The sequence below is a fragment of the Pyxicephalus adspersus genome, chromosome 1 (assembly GCF_032062135.1).
Source record: "Pyxicephalus adspersus chromosome 1, UCB_Pads_2.0, whole genome shotgun sequence".
Classification (NCBI taxonomy): domain Eukaryota; kingdom Metazoa; phylum Chordata; class Amphibia; order Anura; family Pyxicephalidae; genus Pyxicephalus; species Pyxicephalus adspersus.
In genome coordinates this window covers 100,220,578-100,240,453 of record NC_092858.1, presented here as the reverse complement: position 1 = coordinate 100,240,453, position 19,876 = coordinate 100,220,578, and the positions used below count along the sequence as shown (strand labels likewise).

At 36.9% G+C, this 19,876-nt stretch overlaps 1 protein-coding gene across 1 annotated transcript in view; it reads left to right on the top strand.

Moving 5' to 3' along the window:
• NKAIN1 (sodium/potassium transporting ATPase interacting 1) overlaps positions 1–16,401 on the top strand; it is a 27,066-nt gene extending 10,665 nt beyond the window's left edge. The window contains exons 2-7 of the mRNA XM_072420718.1: positions 2,593–2,730; positions 6,041–6,121; positions 7,569–7,766; positions 11,083–11,143; positions 12,003–12,084; positions 13,305–16,401. Coding sequence (XP_072276819.1) covers positions 2,593–2,730; positions 6,041–6,121; positions 7,569–7,766; positions 11,083–11,143; positions 12,003–12,084; positions 13,305–13,314 — 570 coding nt within the window. The 3' untranslated portion in view covers positions 13,315–16,401. The remainder of the gene's footprint in view (positions 1–2,592; positions 2,731–6,040; positions 6,122–7,568; positions 7,767–11,082; positions 11,144–12,002; positions 12,085–13,304) is intronic.
• The last annotated feature ends 3,475 nt before the right edge of the window (positions 16,402–19,876 follow it).

Sequence of the window (19,876 nt, the reverse complement as noted above, 5' to 3'; positions counted from 1 at the left end):
TAATAATAATAATAATAATAATAATAATCATGCTGTATGTCATTGAATTCCTCAGCTCTGCCCTTCAACTGACATACTGTCATGGCAACTTTTCACAGTCTAATCTCCTCTATGAATCTTTGGTAGGTTGTTGTAACTACTCACCTACCCACATACTTCTAAACCAAAGTCATACTTCTCCATGATTAATGTGACACAAAAACGTCCCTTTCACAGTGTGTGATCAGGAAAACTAGTGGAAGTGGGCTAGGAAACCAACACCTACGATTTTGGAGCAAGGGAAGCAGATTGCAAACGATTAGAAAAAAAAAAAAACAGTTGCAGAAGGTGTGGATGTTCCTAAAGGAATCATAAAAGAACAGTTAAGCAGCAGCCAGAAATGTCAGTTTTTTTTATGGAGGTACAAGTGTACTTTATATAAGGAATTTTAATTATATGTAAATCTTATCCATAACAACTCAAATGAGCATTAACATGTTATTGTAATTTCAAAAGTCAATTGTAATATTTATAAATCTGCAGCTCTCTCTAGAATGATACCCGGTGATCCTGCTACAAAGATTCACGTTTAGACACTGAACAGTTATAGGCTGACAATGCTCTGTTTTTGTCTCCCAGTTGTGGTTCGGCATTGTCTAAGACTGCAACACACGTTACAAAGACTTCATTCACTGTTGTCACCATTAGGAAATCAACCCCAGAAAATGGCATGTAGGTAGCAGCTTGTTGCAAATGCTTTATGAGATTGGCAACACTAACATTTTTACACTAGGGGTCTATTTATAAAGTAATCTGACATTCACTGAAACATTCCCTGTCGCAGAAAAAATTACTGCCACTAATTTATGTGAATTCAGAAGATTCTCCACCAGGGAATGTGTCAGTGAATTTGATACTAGCTGCTTTATAAACAGACCCCTGGGTGTCATTCATGTAGGTCTTACATCTATTTTATGAGTGCCTATGGATGGGTTGTAGCTAGTGTTGGTGTTTTCGAATTCCGGTTGTCCTTATATTCGACCCAAATATGGCTGTTTGAATTCGGATAGACCCGACACACGAAAAACACAGGATTCCACAGTGAAAATTCGTGTGTATAAAAAATGTGTTAAAAGCCGTGGGAATCCTCTTGTCAGTGTGAAAACCCCGGGTACTAGAGGTTAAATGGGGACAAGTCTCCCCATTCATCACCTCTAGTGCACTGTGATTGGCTGAGGAAAGGTAAACCCTGATGACAGCTCAAGCGTCATCAGGATTTTCCTTTCCCCAGCCAATCACAGAGCACTAGAGGTGAATGAATGGAGAGACTTGTCCCCATTTAACCTCTAGTGCCGGTAATCTTCTCAATAAATGCAGTCGTGGCCAGCCACATTCATTGAGAACAGTGTGGGATCCCCGGGGCACTGGAGGTTTAATAACCACTAGTGACGGGGATCTACTCAATGAATGAGGCCATGGTGTTAAAACTGCCATTTCCAGTCCTCATTGGTAGCCCATATAACAACTCAGGAGCATACATGTGCAACAGAAACAGAACCGTGTCATTGTTTAACAAGAGGTACCTAAACAAGGGCCTTCAGGGCAGGACAACCAAGTCTTAATGATAGGTGTGCCTTTGAAAAGATTGAGAAAGACTTGGAAAAATAGTGAACACACTAACGTTCAGATAGCATTTTAGTGATTGGCTTTTTTAAGTACTTTAGGACTGGATCAACTCAATTACGGTCAAGACTTACTAGAGGAAATGGTCAGAAACATAAAAGACAGGGACTGAGGTTGGATGTTTTTTGTGGGTTCCACATTGTGATGTCTTATATTACACAACAGAGTGTGTATGGTGCAAATAAAAAATGCCCCACACAATGAACTTGTGTATCTGGTAGCACTGTATTTTTAGACATATGTGCATATGGAAAGGTTTAGGTATTGCTGCTAAATTGTTTTTTTGTTGTATGGAAAATAAGTTTGCTAAAGCACAATAGTAACCTCACAGCTGTCTGTGTCATTTTGCTGCTTAGCAGTATGTTTCAAGACTTTCCCTGTACAAAATGGTGCATCTCACAGTGACAATTCCATACCTGTACATATGCATGTGTCAAATCCCAAAGTACTTTTAAGCACTATCTGACTGTCTGCTTTACAGTTCAATAATCCAATTTAACTTGAATATCTCTGTGGTTAAAAGCTTTTTAATTACTCCATGCCTTCTGCCATAGTATTCTTGTTTAACTCTTTAGTTACATGTCTGAGAGAAGCTTTGAGGATTATCTTATCAGGATACACAGTGTTTTAGAGACAGAGAGATATTTCTATAAATAATATATACATTGATAGATCTAGTAATATAATGTGCCTTGTCTGCTCCAGGTTCAATAATATTTCAGGCCCAGTGGATAAATCTAATAAATATTTGATTATATGGGGAGACTTTATGGACCACTCAGCCTTGAGTCTTTAGCTTTTGTAGCATTGCTAGGTCACATCAATTTTATGGGATAATCTTTCAGTAAAGCAGACATGAATGTTTTGTCCTCCTTATTGCCCTAGGACACTGACCATTTACCCTGGGGGTTTTGTTTTATTTTATAACAGGCAGCTGCACTAGAACGACAAATCTTTGACTTCCTTGGCTACCAGTGGGCTCCAATATTAGCCAATTTCCTACACATCATGGCAGTCATCTTGGGGATATTTGGCACTCTACATTACAGATCCAAGTACCTGATATTGGTAAGTATAGACATTCTTCAAAATGATCAAAAGACACACTGTTGTAATGTTTAATGACTATCTATTTGCTTAGCTTGTCTGCTTTAAACATGAAAGGTGTAAGGAAAGCATTGAGAGGGTGTTTTTTATTATTGCTAAGCCAAGATCTGCTGTCTTCATAAGAACAAAAAGACTCTTGAACACAGACGTTATTTTATCATTAAAGTGTGTTGGTAGTTCTGGTTGGTGAAAAAAAGGACAGAAATCTTGTCCAGTTTAACTGCTATCTGGGGTTTCATTTCTCATTACCCTTTAGTTTCAGTTGTGTAAACAATATCATGCCAGAAGGAAGGTAGGGATAACCTGCTTCAGGGAAACATACAATGAAAAAGCTAATGGGGCTCTTAAAGTGTAAATGTATACACACATTATACTTTGTTCAGGACTTCTCGGTACATTTATGGATTTCTAGTAAGTACCTTTCTCCTATGTGTTTGAAATTTGAAAAAGCAAAATACAAAATCAATATACTCTTATAGGCGATGTTTAACACAGTTGCAGATTTTTAATTCTGTTGAACCAGTTATTTAGATTTACACATCTCTACAGGATTGCACTGCCAGACTGCTTGAGCCAGGTCACCCTTCTGCCCCCGGCTTGTAGTAATCTGCATGCATAGCTGTATAGACACCCTTAGGCTGCATACCCATGCTCAATTATTGTTGTTGGAAACGATATTTTATCTTTTCCACTGAAAAAAGGCTGAAAGATGAACGAATGAGTCCGGTACATACAGTGCCATTTTGTTCAATTGAGAGGGGTCAGGGGAGAACAAGCGAGCGAAATCCCACTGCGCTCTCCTGTCTTCACTTTTATTGCAGTTGTTCAACATCTGTCGTTCATGGATCCGTCGGGACAATCCATGAACAATATCGGACGGCCTCTGTACACATGACAGATTCTCATCCAAGATGAATCCGACCTCTCGTATCGGGTGAAAATCATCTAATGTGTATACATAGCCTGAGTCAACATTATTAAATGCAATTAAATTACCAAAACTGAAATCTTGGGGGGGGGGGGGTGTTAAATCTTTCAAATACTTCTTTAGCTTTCCATTTTTTCCATCTATGAAACAGACAATCTCAATGTGTTATCTGACCCACAATACTGGCCTGCAAAATCCTTAGCCAACAGAACATATTAAATCCACATATTTCAATTTATCTGTCACTCTTGAGCAATTGTCCATTCCAAGCCCTGTTTCTCATTTTTATATCCTAGCAATTGAAAGCTGTTGTCATTTGACAGATCTAATCTCTTTGTAAATATTTGCTGTATAAAGAAGCCAAGAACAATACTCTGGTTTGATTAAAATAAAAAAGGGAAAACATTTCGCTTACTGTTAGGCACACAGCTACAGCCTTAAAATATTTTAGTCAATTGCCTGTCATATTAAAGATACAAAATTAGATAATTTCTCTAGACAGCTAAATGACGCCCATAAAGCCCTGGCTGATCAAAGGTCTGCAGATATCTTTCTGAGAAGGGGAGGTATTCCCAAGGGCCTTTGGAGCTCCAGGTCCCACAATGGGGACTGTGGTACATTTTGCCCTTTGATCTTTTTTTGTTTCAGAGGAAAGTGAAGGAGTGGGTTCTTCCTTATGGGTCATTTTATAGAATTGTGAAAATTATCATCTTCCTAATAGGTCAACAAAATGAATATAATGATTGTATTTTTACATGTAATGTATAAAAAAGATTATATAAATTCCTCTCTTAACATAGGTATTAGGATTTGGCATATAAATAATTTTAATGGATCGCATGTTATTCCTTAACAAAGCATAACAATTGATTTCTCCACATTAAATAAATTCCCTAAATGTAAGTATGTGGGTAGTAACTTTATGGGTGAATTTATCATAAATACAACAGATGCTTTACTGACTTTCAACTTTGTGCTGGCGGGCATTATATTTTCCACATTCCTTCTACTGATGATGGTGGTTTATGCCCATGTTAAAACTGTTGCCTGATAATAAATTTAATTGATGTTCACAAATTAGCAAGTTTCCCTTACCAAGCACCTGTTCTTCACTCGAAACTCTTGTACTAATTGTCCTATTGATGAATTTTTTGAATTTCCCCAGAATTCACCTACTTCCTTTGCCTAACTCAATATTAAAACTAATCCCTGGTTTAAAGTTGAAATGTGTATTAAAGTGTTTCTTTTTTTCAAGCTGTGCATTTGTAGCTTATATAGGTTGCTGAACCTGTGATTTTAATACTGGCCGCACACTTCCATTGTTAATTTTTTTTTTTGTCAAGCAGTAATGGGTCCTGCCTAATATTAAAACCAGTCCTGGTTCAAGGCATGGAAACTGACCATAAAAAGGGAGGCAGTGAGTATGTGCTCTCCTCCTGGCCATACCAGGCCTTTGCCCTAACAAAGCAAATAAAGTTGGCAGAGAGGGTCCCATCCTTACAGCCTTTTCCCCCAAATGGTTGCAGGGGGTCTGCTGTGGAACATATTAAAATCCTGTGGTGCTTTTATTTGGGGGCTCCAGATATTTGCCCCTTTAAGCTGGGAAATGAGTAAAGATTTATATAGTACCTCGTACCTATTTTTAAAAAGTATCAGAGAAAAGCTAGAAATGTACATATTGTACACAATAAAAAATACATTAATATTCTATTATAACTAATTTTATCTTTGCATTGGCCATTCCAAGTGCATTGCTGCAATACATTGGTAAGGAGGGTTTAGGGTGCCTTATGGAAACCCATGCATTACCAAAACTAGTAATAAAGATTCACAATGCTGCCTTTCAATTTTGTATGGCTATGTGGATGTCTATGCTTACAGTTTTGCTAGGATCTAATCACCCAAATGACTAGATGTCAAGTGGTCAGCAGCAATAACAGCCTTTCCCTTACTGTAAATGTATCATTACCAATAAGACCAGTGTTCGGCAACCTTTTTGGACTGATGCACTTTGTTTAAAGTGTACAGGCTGGCTCTCTGTAGCATTATTACACATACAAGCTTAATTTCATCCACACCTCCTTTTTTAGAAATGGGGTACAAATTCTATCAGGTCATTTTTTTTTTGTCTGTGCCTCCATTAGGGAGATTTACTTTTATTTCCTGGTCAAATGACAACACAGGGAGCAAGGGGAATCTGCAATACCACTTTGCTTAACAAAAGTGTTTTGGCTGTCTTTTCTACTGTTATAATATTTCAGTTTTACACTGATATAATTTTGTGTGAAAATGCAAAAATTTGTCCTTAATTTTTGCCTTGTTTTTTTTATTATCTCTTTACAGTATTCAGTGTGGCTAGCATTATGGGTGGCTTGGAATGCGTTTATAATCTGTTTCTACCTGGAAGTGGGACATTTATCACAGGTATGATATCTTTTGTACTTTACTGATTGTACTTCTTCATATTCATGAAAATGTAGTGTGAAATAAAAGAGTGGTAAGCTGTTTCAGCATTTTGTATTTTAAACTGTTTGGCCAGCCACTTACAATTACATTTATGTTTCTGTTTTTTTTTTGTAAAGCTCCGCAGTGCTCTTATGCGTCATGCCTCAAAGTGATCAAATGCTTTGACATTTATATTCTCAGACGTTATCCAAAAGGGATGATTTATTAGTGCTGGTTTTGATGCCGTTTACATGCATTACCTTCCCCACATATAAATTATTTTTAAATGCACAATTCCTCATAAGGGAAGTTTTTAACACCTTCCATCTGGTACACCTCATTCTTATTAAATCATGACTTGCCAAGTTCATTGAGATGTCAAGAGAGATACTTTAGCTGATTTGTTTTTTGAAAATTTTAAACTGTAGGACTCCCACACTTATCCAGCCTTCAATATTTGATTAGTCCATTATTCCTAACCAGCTAGGGTCCCTTAAGCAACGAGCAATTTGCGCCTCTTAGGCTAGTTTGAGTGACACCATAGATCTTTTTGGCTATCTGTAAGGGTGACATTCTTCCCCTGGCCAGCAATGTAAAAGGCATTCTTTCCACTGACCCCCATGCTAATGTACTGTGAGTTGAGAATATAGAAATTATAGAAGGGGTTCCCTGAAGACATGAAAGGTATTTCAAAAGTTCATCCGTGTTAAAAATGCTGAGAAAGGGTAAGTCACTGACCCTAAACAAGTATTTTTTAGTATCAAATTTTTATATACAAATGTTTTTTAAGGATACAGTCACTGTCATCCCTGTGCCATGTACAAAATAAATGAAGTATACACATTCTTTTAGTTCAGATTTTTCAGTTGCCATATTCTCTGCAGGCTGCATGGAAAATAAATTGGCCTGTCTACTCATGGGACATTCATGGTTAGCACCGTCTTCAGTAAAAATTAATGAAACCCTTCCTTCCTTCACCTACCAATACAAGTCTCATGACCTAATATCTTAGTTTTAGGATGTATGACCTAAATCAGAGCTGGTATTTCCAGCTGACATGTAAGTTTTATGTTTTTGCATACCCTGCCGTCCCAATTTTTCACTGATGTAATCTTTCACCAATGCAGATTTAACCTTTTGGTCTACCTTAGGACTGAACATTTGCTAAGTAAATCATATTTTAAAAATAGTTACAAAGGAAATGTTGATATTTTGCTAGCGTCAAGCAGTTATAATTTCTCTCATTGTTCAACTAGCACCTAAAAAAATATTGAAATAATTATAAAATTTTACAGATTGCAAAAAAGGTTGTTTTCCTTTCTTAAAATATTTATATGAAACGCCTAGTCTATTTATGTCAGACTACATTATTATTTTCTTGTTGTCTGTAATATATGAGTAAAACTTGTAAATATTATCCCCACAGCACAGGGACCTAATAATGAACTTTAACACCTCCCTGCACCGATCGTGGTGGATGGAAAATGGGCCAGGCTGCCTGGTGACACCAGTTCGTACAGCCCCCCTGTCACTGGCTGATCATCATATGGTAACAGTAACTGGATGTCTTCTTGATTATCCTTATATTGAGGCCCTGAGCAGCGCTTTACAAATTTTTCTAGCGGTGAGTATTCATGATAATAAACAACAGAAGTATAAAAACGAGTAAAAAATGTCAAACATTTTTTGTAGGCTTCTTACATTTTTCCCACTAAGGTAGTGATAGATGTCCTACTGTTGAACTCCAGACAAAAAGCTACAAATGCAGGGGAAAATCTTATCAGGAAGCTGTTTTACCTGCCAAAGGATGTTTTTTTTTTTCTTTCCCCCCCACTCCTGAAGTTCACACTACTCTGAAACAACATGTCAGTTGGATAACACCACCAATTGTGTTCAGCCCACCCTCTCCACCCTCCTACTAACTGTAATACTTAACTAAGTAATTTTCCTACTCACTCAGCTCCCTCTCCTGCTATCAGCATATTACTTGTTAGCACATTAATTTGTAGCATATCTGATTCAGGACCCAGCCCCTTTCATCCATCTCCCAGTGATATTGTATTTGGGCAGGGTTAGGCAAACTTTTTTAGTCAGGGGCCTCAATCTGAAAAAAATTTTTCCAGAGGTGCCGGGTCGATGGTAGAGTGGCCGGGAATATACCATCATGACACCCCTGAACATGATCTCATGGCATAACCCCGCCCACTGTGCAGTAACACAACCCGCCCACTCCCCCATCGCAGGCTCAGATCCGGGGACGCGTTCCACAGCTTCTTCTCCTGACCCTGCTCAGGGTGGCACCGGCCAGAGCCGCACACCACCCAAAGGGCCAGAGAAACATCCCCATTGGACCGTATTTTTCCCATGCCTGGTATAGGGAATTGCAAGACACTGATACCATATCATATTTGGGTACTTGAATATTCTACTTGAATTAAACAGTAGATTTATTGATGTATTATTGGATTGAGGGCTAAGGTTCAGCTTTAACGCTGGAAATGTACTACAATTGTTCAGTATATTTGAATACATTATTTAAAAACTGATTTTATTGACACAGTAATCCTTGCCACCTCTTTAGTGAGATGTTAAAATAGGCAAAGAGCTGCCCTATTCCAACATACAGAAAGGGGCAAGTGCAAGCGCTTTCATCAATACTAATGGTAGGAACACCCATTTAGTCATGTGATTAGTTCCCCAAAACTGCACTTAGCTTTTTTTTTTTAGTGTGCCAGATAATATGTCATGGCATGCATTGTAGCACTAAAGTAAACCTGTGGTGATAATAATGCAGAAGCTGTAATTGCCAATTTCCTTTAAAACCTACTAATTGCTTGGCATATGTCTTTCTGAGTCACTGATGTGAAATAAGCATGCAGGAAGCAAAACCATTCCATAAATGTTTCACCCTACCTTCTAAATAAAGAGAATATGAAATGCAGGTATACCTTTCATGAATGTTAAGTTCCTCAAATGAGATTGATGCTAGTAGGACTATACATAAGATGTGTCAGACATTGGTTGCAAGAGGGGGCTTCTGACAACAAGGCTGTTTATATGAGAGAAATGATGAGAGAGACATTTCTCTCAGTCTGTTGTCTTGGCATAGTATTGGCTTTTGATACTTTATTAGCATCCCTAACCAATATAGGTGACTAGAGGTGCTCTGTCTGCTTCCTATCTTTGATTGTAACGTGAGTAGCTTGTCTGGAGAGTTCAATATGTGAACATTATTGTACTTAACTTGGGCACTTTATCCAACATGGGACAACCTCAGTGGTCCCTGGGACAATGTTAGAATATACATACAATATGTGTGTATGTAGTGGGTAGTCAGTGGTCAAATGGTAGGGTAAAATGTATTGAAGTTATTATAAAACTTTATTCATTATTCCTTTATGCCATTCAAAATGTATTTATTGGTTATATCATAGGGACTCATGAGTACAGAACAGAAAGGCATTGCAAATTATTAAATGCATTAAATGCAAATTTTTGCACATTAAGTAAGTTTGGAATATATAGGGAGTATACTTTCGGGTGTGAACATTCTCCATTTCAAACGCAATCAGTAAGGAATAGGTATTTGTGAAAATGGAAATATTCTCTCTTTTAAATGTTATAATAGTCTGGCTGTTTTTACCCCATTGTTAGATAGTAGGACTCCATGTAGGTTAATTTGTCTCCAGTTTGAGACAGAACTATAATGGGGAAATGGGGGTGCCTTTTTCAAATGATTGTAAAATTAGCAAACAATGTTGCCTCCCTAATTCAGACCTCACTGACATACCGATGGGACAGAATTAGTGCAGAGATGAGCCACAAAATAGTGATAGATCCAAAAATCAAAACACAGATGAACAGGCTAATTATTTACAGTCCTAAGGAAAGAATGCAAAAGGTGCAGGCACGGCTGAAACATTAGTTCAGGAAGGAGGGCAATATCCTTATTTTGAAGCTAAGATCAAGAACACAGGTACAGAGCCACAAACTAACAGAACATAACTGCAAAACTAACCTTAGAAAATCATATTTTACCTAAATGGGTTTAAACATGTTTGGAAGGAACATAGATTTATATTCAGACAAAAAGATTAAAAAATTAAAAAGGGAGATGATGGACCACCTGTTTTTTTTACTGCCATAATTCTTCTATGTTTCTGACACATGCTACCAAAGAAATGTCAAACTGGCAACAAAACCTTCTTTCATTTAACTCTGACATCACTTTTGTTGTATTAAACTTTTGGAATGTCTGTTATCAGCAGAAAATTCTGCAGATAAGAAGCCTTACAAAACTTAACCTGACAATTCTGCTTTGATAGCAGGAGTGTACTAGAAAGAAAAAAAAAAAACACCCAGGTTTACCTATGTTATATTATGGAGATTTGTTATGAAGAGCTTTAAAAAATCGGGCCCTATGTATTCTCCTATAAATGTAGTACATGTAGTTGAATGATTTGTGATATGACACAATTAAAATCCCCTGGTTAGGAGGCAGTGCTTTCTCATTTGTGACACAGAAGCAGAGATGGGGGACACGTTTAAAAACCAGAATCCAGAATTATAACAATGATATAGTGTAATACAGTCTTGATACACATGAGCTGCAAAAATACAAGTTAATAAGTCATATAATTTATCCTTTAGCCATTTCAATATATATATATATATATATATATATAGTTGTGACCAGCTGTCTGCATTATGTATTTCTAGGGCATGCATATTTCATTATTGCACAGGCAGGCATTTTTTTAGCTAAGATAAATGCCTGATATAGAGATAGTGTTACCTACAAATAGGTAACATTTTAATGTTCACAAAAATGTTCTTTTATGTAAAAGTTACAATAATAGCACAAAATATTTTTTGCTTTCTTTGTGTTCTAATATATGTGTAAAATAATATTTTTTCTTTCCATGCATTCCTGCACACAGCTGTTTGGATTTGTGTATGCTTGTTACGTCAGCAAAGTTTTCATGGATGAAGAAGACAGCTGTAAGTAATGCTTTAAGTTTTCATTCTTTTTTAACACAATAAAAGTATATTAATATACATAACAATATGTTTCGCTTACTAGTCAAAATGTTACATTACTATAATGCTAGAGTAAACTGAAAAAGTTCTGCATACATCTAAGTATGTGTTCTTTGTATAACTAGTTCCATAGCTACTTTCACATTTTGGAGGTTCATATTTGGTCAGACATCATGATATGCTGCTATATGTTCAGTTTAAAGCCAAACATCAGGCAAGTTTGTGTTGGATAAAAAATCAGTTTGAGCACAGTTTGAAACTGTCTCCTGCAGTGATTGTTCTCTGTTATAATACAATATCCTTGCATTCATCTGATTTAAACAAACAATTTTCCATGGTAAATGGTTCTGCTTTTTTGGCACCCTTGTGTCCTCCAAAATCAATAATTTGAAAAAGCTTTGATAAACATATAGTTTTTTTTTAAGTTGAAAAAAATACCTTGCCTCCAATGCTTTCAGGTAGTACAGGCTTTATCAATATAGCTTTAGGCAGAGCTAGGAGCTCTTATACAGTGAGCTGGATTGTGTTCTTTGGGATGCACTGCCACAGCAACCGTTCTGAGCAGTACCTTTGACAAGTTGCTTACTGAAAATAAAAAATTGCTTGCTGCTAAAAAGATAAGGACATTTGTCGGGCCTGTTCTTTAGAAGTTCGGGAAATGGCAGTGAAACAATAAAACTGTCAGGTGAATGAGACTTCTGGGAATGCCATAAGTAATTAGTAAAAGTAAGAAATTTTTTTAAAAGTATAATTTAATGATAAAATAACATTTTGTATCTACAAAATATTCTAAAAACATTCTTGCTTTTCTATTTTGCAGTTGATTTCATTGGCTCCTATGATTCCTATGGATATCAGGCTCCCATGAAGACCTCACACCTTCAGCTGCAGCCACTGTACAAGTAGGTTACAGCACTAATATGTGTATCTGACAATTACTGACAATGGTATTGTATGTCTTTCAAAATGGTTCAAAAAAAGTAAAGATTGCTGGGTAGGGCCTTTTTAAAGTGATACACAGCTTCAGTACACAGCAATATAGGAAGAAATAAGTAGAATAATAAAACACGACATGGCTTGTGTATTTTTTACAGCTCAGTTAGTGCAACAATAATTATAAAGAGGTGTTTGACTTCCATTTTTTACATTTTGTCATGCATTGCTTGAGTTTCAGTTCCTTCCCTGTCCAGGACCTTGTTTTAGAATCACTAGCTATTGAACATTTTTTAAGTTATCCGGATTTTTACATTGTTACAGTGTGTGTATTAGAATCTTCCCATGAACAAGTAGCAAGGTGCAGAATTTATAGGTGTTTATGTGTCATGGTCCCATCAGAGCACATATGACACAATACCCTCTTTGTAATAATAAGTAAAAGACTAAATGGGGTGACTGTGCCAACTGTGAATAATTATACAAATATATAGAGTATTGGTCCAATCACCTTACTCCCCAAATTTTATAAGCACAGACAATACGCTAGGCGTAGAGAGATGCTGGGCTACTAGCCTATTAGGGTGCCTATTTAGGTAAATAAAAAATTCAAAACAGTGGCCTTTTATATGCTAGGCAAAACTACACTTCTCATATGGGGCAGTTTGCATGAGATTTTACAGCTCCAGTAAACACCTGACAACCACCCACCCACCCTGTGTAAATAGGCACGTAGTTTTTTTTTGTCCATTCTTTTGCTGGAATGTGTGTCCTGTTGCAATATTTGAAGTACTCAATGACTGTGTTGTATCCACTAAGTGTGTGTAGCTCTGTTTCTCTGTCAAGATATTTAAATAAAGGGCCATTCAGAAGAAAAATTAGCAGGTCCATATCCCTGGGAGATTTGGAGTGACCACTGTCATGCTCCCTTTCGGATTTTCAATAAATATATTTGATGGAGAATATAACAGAATTAGCTGGAACACACAAAGGTTAATGGAAACACAATGAATTGAGTCAGGAATTATAAAAGGCAAATCTCACTGTTGAAGTATTCAGAACATAAAAAGCCAGGTGCTGATTAAACCCACTAGGCTGTACATAAAATGAATATGCTTCTTTTGAGCAGACTAATTACCAAGATGACGTTTTATAATACTAATGCTATGTTTGTTTGTTTTTTTCACAGGCCTGGCTAGACCTCACCATGATTCTTATTTCATTATACATCCTCCATAGTCAACACCCTTCCCTGTTTGTCTTCTCTGTCTCAGTTTAGTTCCATACTAATAACCCAGATCAGTGGTCAAAATGCCTTAACGCACCAAAACACAGTGGTGATGTTCTGAGATACCTGAACTGGTTTTAAACTATGAAATTTTACCATGACGTCTGTCTTCACAGACCGGCCAATTATCTCAATGACACCTCTGTGCCAAGAGTACCACAACTGCCTGGACTTCAAGCACTGATCACTGGAGCATAGTAATAGTTAAAAAGGTTGTCTATGAACTAAAATGGAGCTCTAATTTCAGTATTGCAGGTTTTTAGTAATGACCACCACCTAATGACTATTCTTATTAGAATAATATGAAAATGAGACATTAAATTTTGTTTGTAGTTATCTGGATTCATTTTCATGTTAAAAGGGTTACTTTAGCTATCAAGAATATTAGGGGATAATTGCATGTTGAAAGTCTAGCTATCATGTTCCAGTTAGCCTCAAATATATGTGGGCTCCTTTATTAGGCATATGAGCAGTAAGCAAATGACAAAATGACTCCTATACATATATATATATATATATATATATATATATATATATATATTTAATTATTCTGATTTGATCCTATAAGTTACTGTTCTAGTCTAATAAATAAGCTCAGGTATAAAAAAAATGTTCAAACTGAGAATTCTGTAAACAAGTAGAATTAGGTAAAAAAAAAAGGATTGCCTAGCACGTATATGGGTGTTAGTTTAATTTTGTAACCTGCACTGGAAGAAAAATAACATCTGACTGATGTTATATGCACAAATTCTAATGTTAATAGAATTCTCTCTTAGTAATATCTGTATTAGTTACTGCATCATAGAAAATGTCCACTGCAGTCATGAGATGATTTTGTGTGTTCTCATATCATGGGATGCTACTACACTAAAGTCACAGCTGCACAACTGAAAACTGGAGCACTGAAGATGGCTATGCCTTCAGGGAGGCATTTTGTTCAGCACTGGGCAGATTTTCTTGGAAATATTTTATTCTACTTCTTTTGTTTTGAAATCACAATGTGCAAACCTACTAATGTATGATTTGGATCACAGGTTTAATACGTAGCCTTAATGGTTCTTCTATGCTTGCAGGAGACATCATGGAGTCACTCTTGCAACCATGTCAAATGATATTTCAGGAAACAATTTCAGTATTGAATACAAGCAGAGAGCAATAGCACATGTTTACACATTTAGAATGTTACTTTCTATCTATGTATTGTTATTTTGATAGACATTAATTTGTATGAAGGGGAGGTTAGCATGGAGTGCTCTGTAGCTATTATGTGCACCGGGAATAGAAAACAGGAACATCCAGCAACCAATCAGCACCCAGTGATAATATTTTAAAGAAACGTACCAGGCACCATGCATCCTGTGCTGTAGGAGAGCACTTTAGGATATTCTGAGCTTTTAGCCAACGAGTTTGGGTATTGCAGAGCTTGCAGAACCGTTGTGGTGGCACATGAGCAGGTCTGTTTGCACTGGACGTAATATGTCTAAAGCTGTTGCTGTCAGCAAAGGCACATATTTTATATATGGGGTGATAAAGAGTGTGTTTCATATAATGGAGTGAAGCAGTGTTAAGAAATTAGCCACATTGTACCAAAAAGTAGTTGCATACAGATATAAGGCAGCTGTGGTGGGCACAGAATGGGCCCTTTTAGATCTTCTGCTCATGTATCCTGTAAAATCTGTGTTGGCTAATGGAGGATACAAAATGTTGAGCATACCCAATATTTGTAATGGAGAAAAGTAACAACACTCCTGCATGCCATTGGGAATGTACACTAAGTAACTGTGATGCATGTGCAGGACAGGTGGCAAGTGTCACTGTAGAAAAAGGGGTCTCTAGCAGGAAAGGTGTTCTACAGGAAAAACTTTTTTGTTGTCTACAGTGATCAGATTAGTTCCAACACTACCTTTCTAGTTCAGTTTGAAGAATCTGATGGGTGTACAAAATTAAGTTCCTTAAAACTGTGCCATGCAGATTGACATTAAAGCCAGTCCTAACAGAAGCTTTACATACTAATCATACCGTCTTCTACTCCTACTGGGAGCAAAGAAAAGTTCCTATCTTCTCACATATCAGTGCCAGCGCTTGTTGCAGGGCCTCTTTTAGAGTAAGGTGCCAATTACCCAGGATCCCAACCGTTTACGAGGCCCAAGCTGACAGAATGGCAAGGAGTACAGGGAGGTAGCATGCTGTGCATACCACATCGTATTTATCTAGGGCCTCATCAAATCTAAATCTGTCCCTGGCTTGGTGACTGGCCATTTAGATACCTGCACTGTTATATATAGGTGTAGACACGGTCCTTAGCCTTGTGTAAGCTCCATAACACAGGCCTTAGTGGCAAATGGGGAATTGAGGAGAACCAAAACAAGATAGCTATTGTGGGAGTTGGCTTTAAGTAAACATGTTGCTTTGCCCTACTCAGGCAAAACACAGGTACATTTTAGGGACTGGGACTGTTTTTTTAAAAACTGAGGAAAGAATAATTGAGGCTTTTTTACAGCTACTAAACAGTTTACAATTGCAGGTTGGGCATTTTAGGCAGACATCTAGCTGGTTGCCAGACATTTTTTTCTTCAGTTTTTTTTATAAATCTGCCCCACAAAAACCATACACAAGCACAATAAGGTTATCGTGTTATGCCAATGTCTGCACTGTGCCTCCGTATGTATGCTGTAATGTAAATGTGTGAAAGGGATGTTTGCGTTATTTTAGCATTTGTATATGTGATTGTGAAGTTTAACCATACCTGCACTTGTTTTTCCTCTCATGGGCCCAGACGGAGACAGTATGCAGCAATATCATTGCCCTTACATTTACATTCATCTCATCCTGCAAAATCATAGAATTGCTACCTTAAAAAAAATTGCAGGTCCTTCTGATTCCCATGAAGGGAAAAAAACACACCCTGATCTAGTTTAAGTATGTAAGAAATTTCTTTTATAATGTACCTCAAATGATGTCCATTTTTGTATATTTGAATTAAAGTGTTTTGATTCTTTTTCTGTTTTTTTTTTAAATTATTTTTTTACTAAGAAGTTTACAAATGTGTCGTGATGCAATTAAAAATTGTTACAAATGTCACACAAATTGTCACTGAGCAACACCTTCGGTTTTCAGTCCAGCCACCAATGGATTTGATTGGTATATCAGCTCTGCTTATCTTATATTATTGCCAGAAGCTGAGTCACACTTCTATTTAATTTGCTGCAGTTCTGTCCCTAGCATATCAGCAGCGTGTCCCTTTCTTTTTGAATAGTTACTGAGTCACACAAACACATTTTGCTGGTAACAGACCCTGCACAGAAGCATGTACTGCATCTCCCACTGAAATGCTTTACCTGGCTCCATTTTTACTCAGTGCTCTGGGTAGGTATACAGAGGTTTTGCTCTGGGTAGGTATACAGTCACAGGCTTTAAGTGTAATACAGAGGACTGACCAAAGTCCCACTCATCCCAAAACTGAAAATCAGTTTTTGATACTGATGTTTTTTTAAATTTGGACCTGTACCCAACCCTAACATGCAACTAATGAGATTTAAAACAATTCCTTTACTGACATATGTAGAGGCAAGCCCTGAAAAGTAAATTATTAAGTCAAAATTACTTCAAGCATCTGAGAGAATAGTGCTTTATTGCCTTTGTGAGCTTTTTTGTTTTTTTTACGGGGCTTGACTATTGTTAGAATGAGTTTTTAGAATAAATCTGAAAAAAATGCTTCAGACTAAGAGGGGCAGCAAGATTACAGTGTGGGTACTGCCTCCTAAGGCCTGTGAAGTGTGCCAGAAGTAGAGAGGCACAGGTAACACAGGAACACAGGATACACAGCGATACTGTAGACACAGAGGAACACTGGAACAGCACAAGGGCAGGGAAACACCAGACTGGGCAATAAGGGGTTAACACGGGCGCTCGACAGGGAGACCACTGAATTAAACAGCAGCTGTAGAAGAAATGCTCAGCAGAGCTAGAGGGCTCGGCACTAGTGGAAACACATTGCATAATTGCTGAGTGCTGTGTCTTAGCTAGCTAAATAGCCAGGTAAGATTAAAAGGCTATTTTCTGATTGTCCAGCGGGAAGGGCGAAACTGATAAACCTTGGGGGAGCAGGCACATTCAGGGTCAATACTGCCCTCATGCATAGGAGAGAGGCACCTGCGCTTTAGCGAGGAAGAGGTATGTGTGATATTGAGATTTAAACAAAAAGCCATCTAATTAAATTTTACAGTTCATAGTGCCATATAGGACTGATAATACTATTGGACATAGTGAGAAAATAAAAGTCTCATACCCAACCCGTTTCGCCTGCTTAGGCTTCTTCAGGGAGTGTGAGATAACTATTTATAGGTAAATTGTAAAACATTTTAGAACACAGCGTCAAACATAGTATGTCATAAAAGAAATGTACAATATTTATAAAACAGGACAGTAGACAGTTTTAGATCTAACATAGTACAACTCGAGAAAGTATAATAATGTAAAAGCTAAAGGTGATGGCATTGTAAAGTTAGTAGGTAGTAATAAAAATAAATATTTTTTGGTAGCATTAAAAGACCTATATAAAAAGGTCAAATATTGCTAGAATAAATGGGTATGTAAATAGGTAACAGTATATTTTACTTTGTTGCCTTTGCAAGCTTTTTTTGTTACCTTTTGGGGCTTGACTATTGTTAGAATTAGAATTAGAGGTTTTAGAATAAATCTGGAAGAAATGCTTCGGACTAAGAGGGGCGGTGGGATTGCAGTGGGGGTACTGCCACCTAGGACCCGTGAAGTGTGCCTGAAGTAGAGATGGTAAACAGAGCCTCATTTGCTGCTTGTATTAGGAATAAAGGAGTGGTAGTGGGTGGTTTAGTACCACCAGCTGTTGTGAAATGTTGGCATAGATGTTTATTAAGAATCAGTGCACTGGTTGCAATAGCTAATCTACTGGCTAGGTACCAATTGCCAGGAACATCAGAGAACACCTGTTCCCACTGCCCATCTGAACGTAGGCTTTTATTTCTATAATTTATGTTAATTTGTAATAATACCTACTACGTACTGTATACAGATAGTAAACATCAAATACTTGGCAACTACATGAATGCTCCAGTCGCTTATTGTTTAACACACAGATATTTCAATAAACACAACATTTTGCAGTATTCAGTGATGCACATGCCAAGCCATGCAACATCTACAGTGTGCCTTGTCGGTGGGATTTGTGCAGGTTTCTACCAGGGATCTTCAAGAAGTGTACCTAATCTACTTCTATTACAATCAAGAAAAAAAAAGATCGGGATAGGGCGTGTTAATATTACACTTAGAAAAACTCCTAAAAAATATTTTTTTAGAATTCTGCAAAACTGGAACCTAAAAAAAAGTGTTGCTTCCTTGCCATAATATGCTGCCATATGGTAGATCACACAAGTTTGCACATTTTGTTTGGCAGAATATTTTTTTAAAATAATTTCTTAGTTTCTATATATATATTGGCAGGTTAACAAAAATGTCATAGCTTATAAGCATTGACAGTGTAAAGTTCTGTATTTCATTGAAATGTTATTATTTGATGTATAAAAGTGTCCTGAAAATCTGGTATAGTTTTTATTGTGTGAAAAAAAGAAAACTTATTTGAAATTATTAACCTTTTTTAACATTTTTAAATAGTTAAAAATGAGATATTCATTAAAACAGTGCCTACGGGTAAAAGTGATCTACTTGAACATATTAGGCACAAAATTGATAGTGTGTATTCATTCTCATAATCTAAATTAACCAAAACACAGATTTAATATATGGATACATTCATATGCACCTACATTTACCACCAAGTCAAATTAGAATACCGTGTTCCAAATAAGGTTCCAATAATACCAATGTCTTCAGTGGGAATGCAGGTACAACCATGTAATTTAAACCTCAGAATTCAATAGTCTGATGTTTGCCTTGCTATTAAACTGTGTAATATCATTATGATAAGATCAAAAGAGCTGTCCAAGATATTTTCCAACTCATGCAACAATTGGTGTCAAGTGCATGCATTTACTATAGAAAAAAAAGATAACCCCAATTCAAATAATTTAAAAATTATTTGGTGTTCAAAAAGAACATTCAAGCAAAAATGCAGTTTGCCATTTAATATAAAGGCAAAGGCCAGGCCTTCTGGAACAATGTGCTGTGGAGTGATAACTTAAGGATAAAATGGCCACAGTAACAGAAGACATGTTTCATGCTGAGTAAAAACCTTATACTAACTGTGAAGCACAGTGGTGGAAAGCTACTGAAGGGCCTAAGCAGCTCTCAAACGTCAAGCAAACTATAAATTCTCTATCGAATCTGTACCAATATGTGCTTGATAAGAATGTTAGGCCATCTGTTTAAACATTTAAGATGAAGTTGGAAGTGGACATGGACTATTCAAAGCCACAATGACCCAAATCATACTAGCTAAGGGATAGCTAGTAAAAATGCGCAGTGTGTGAGTGGGGGGG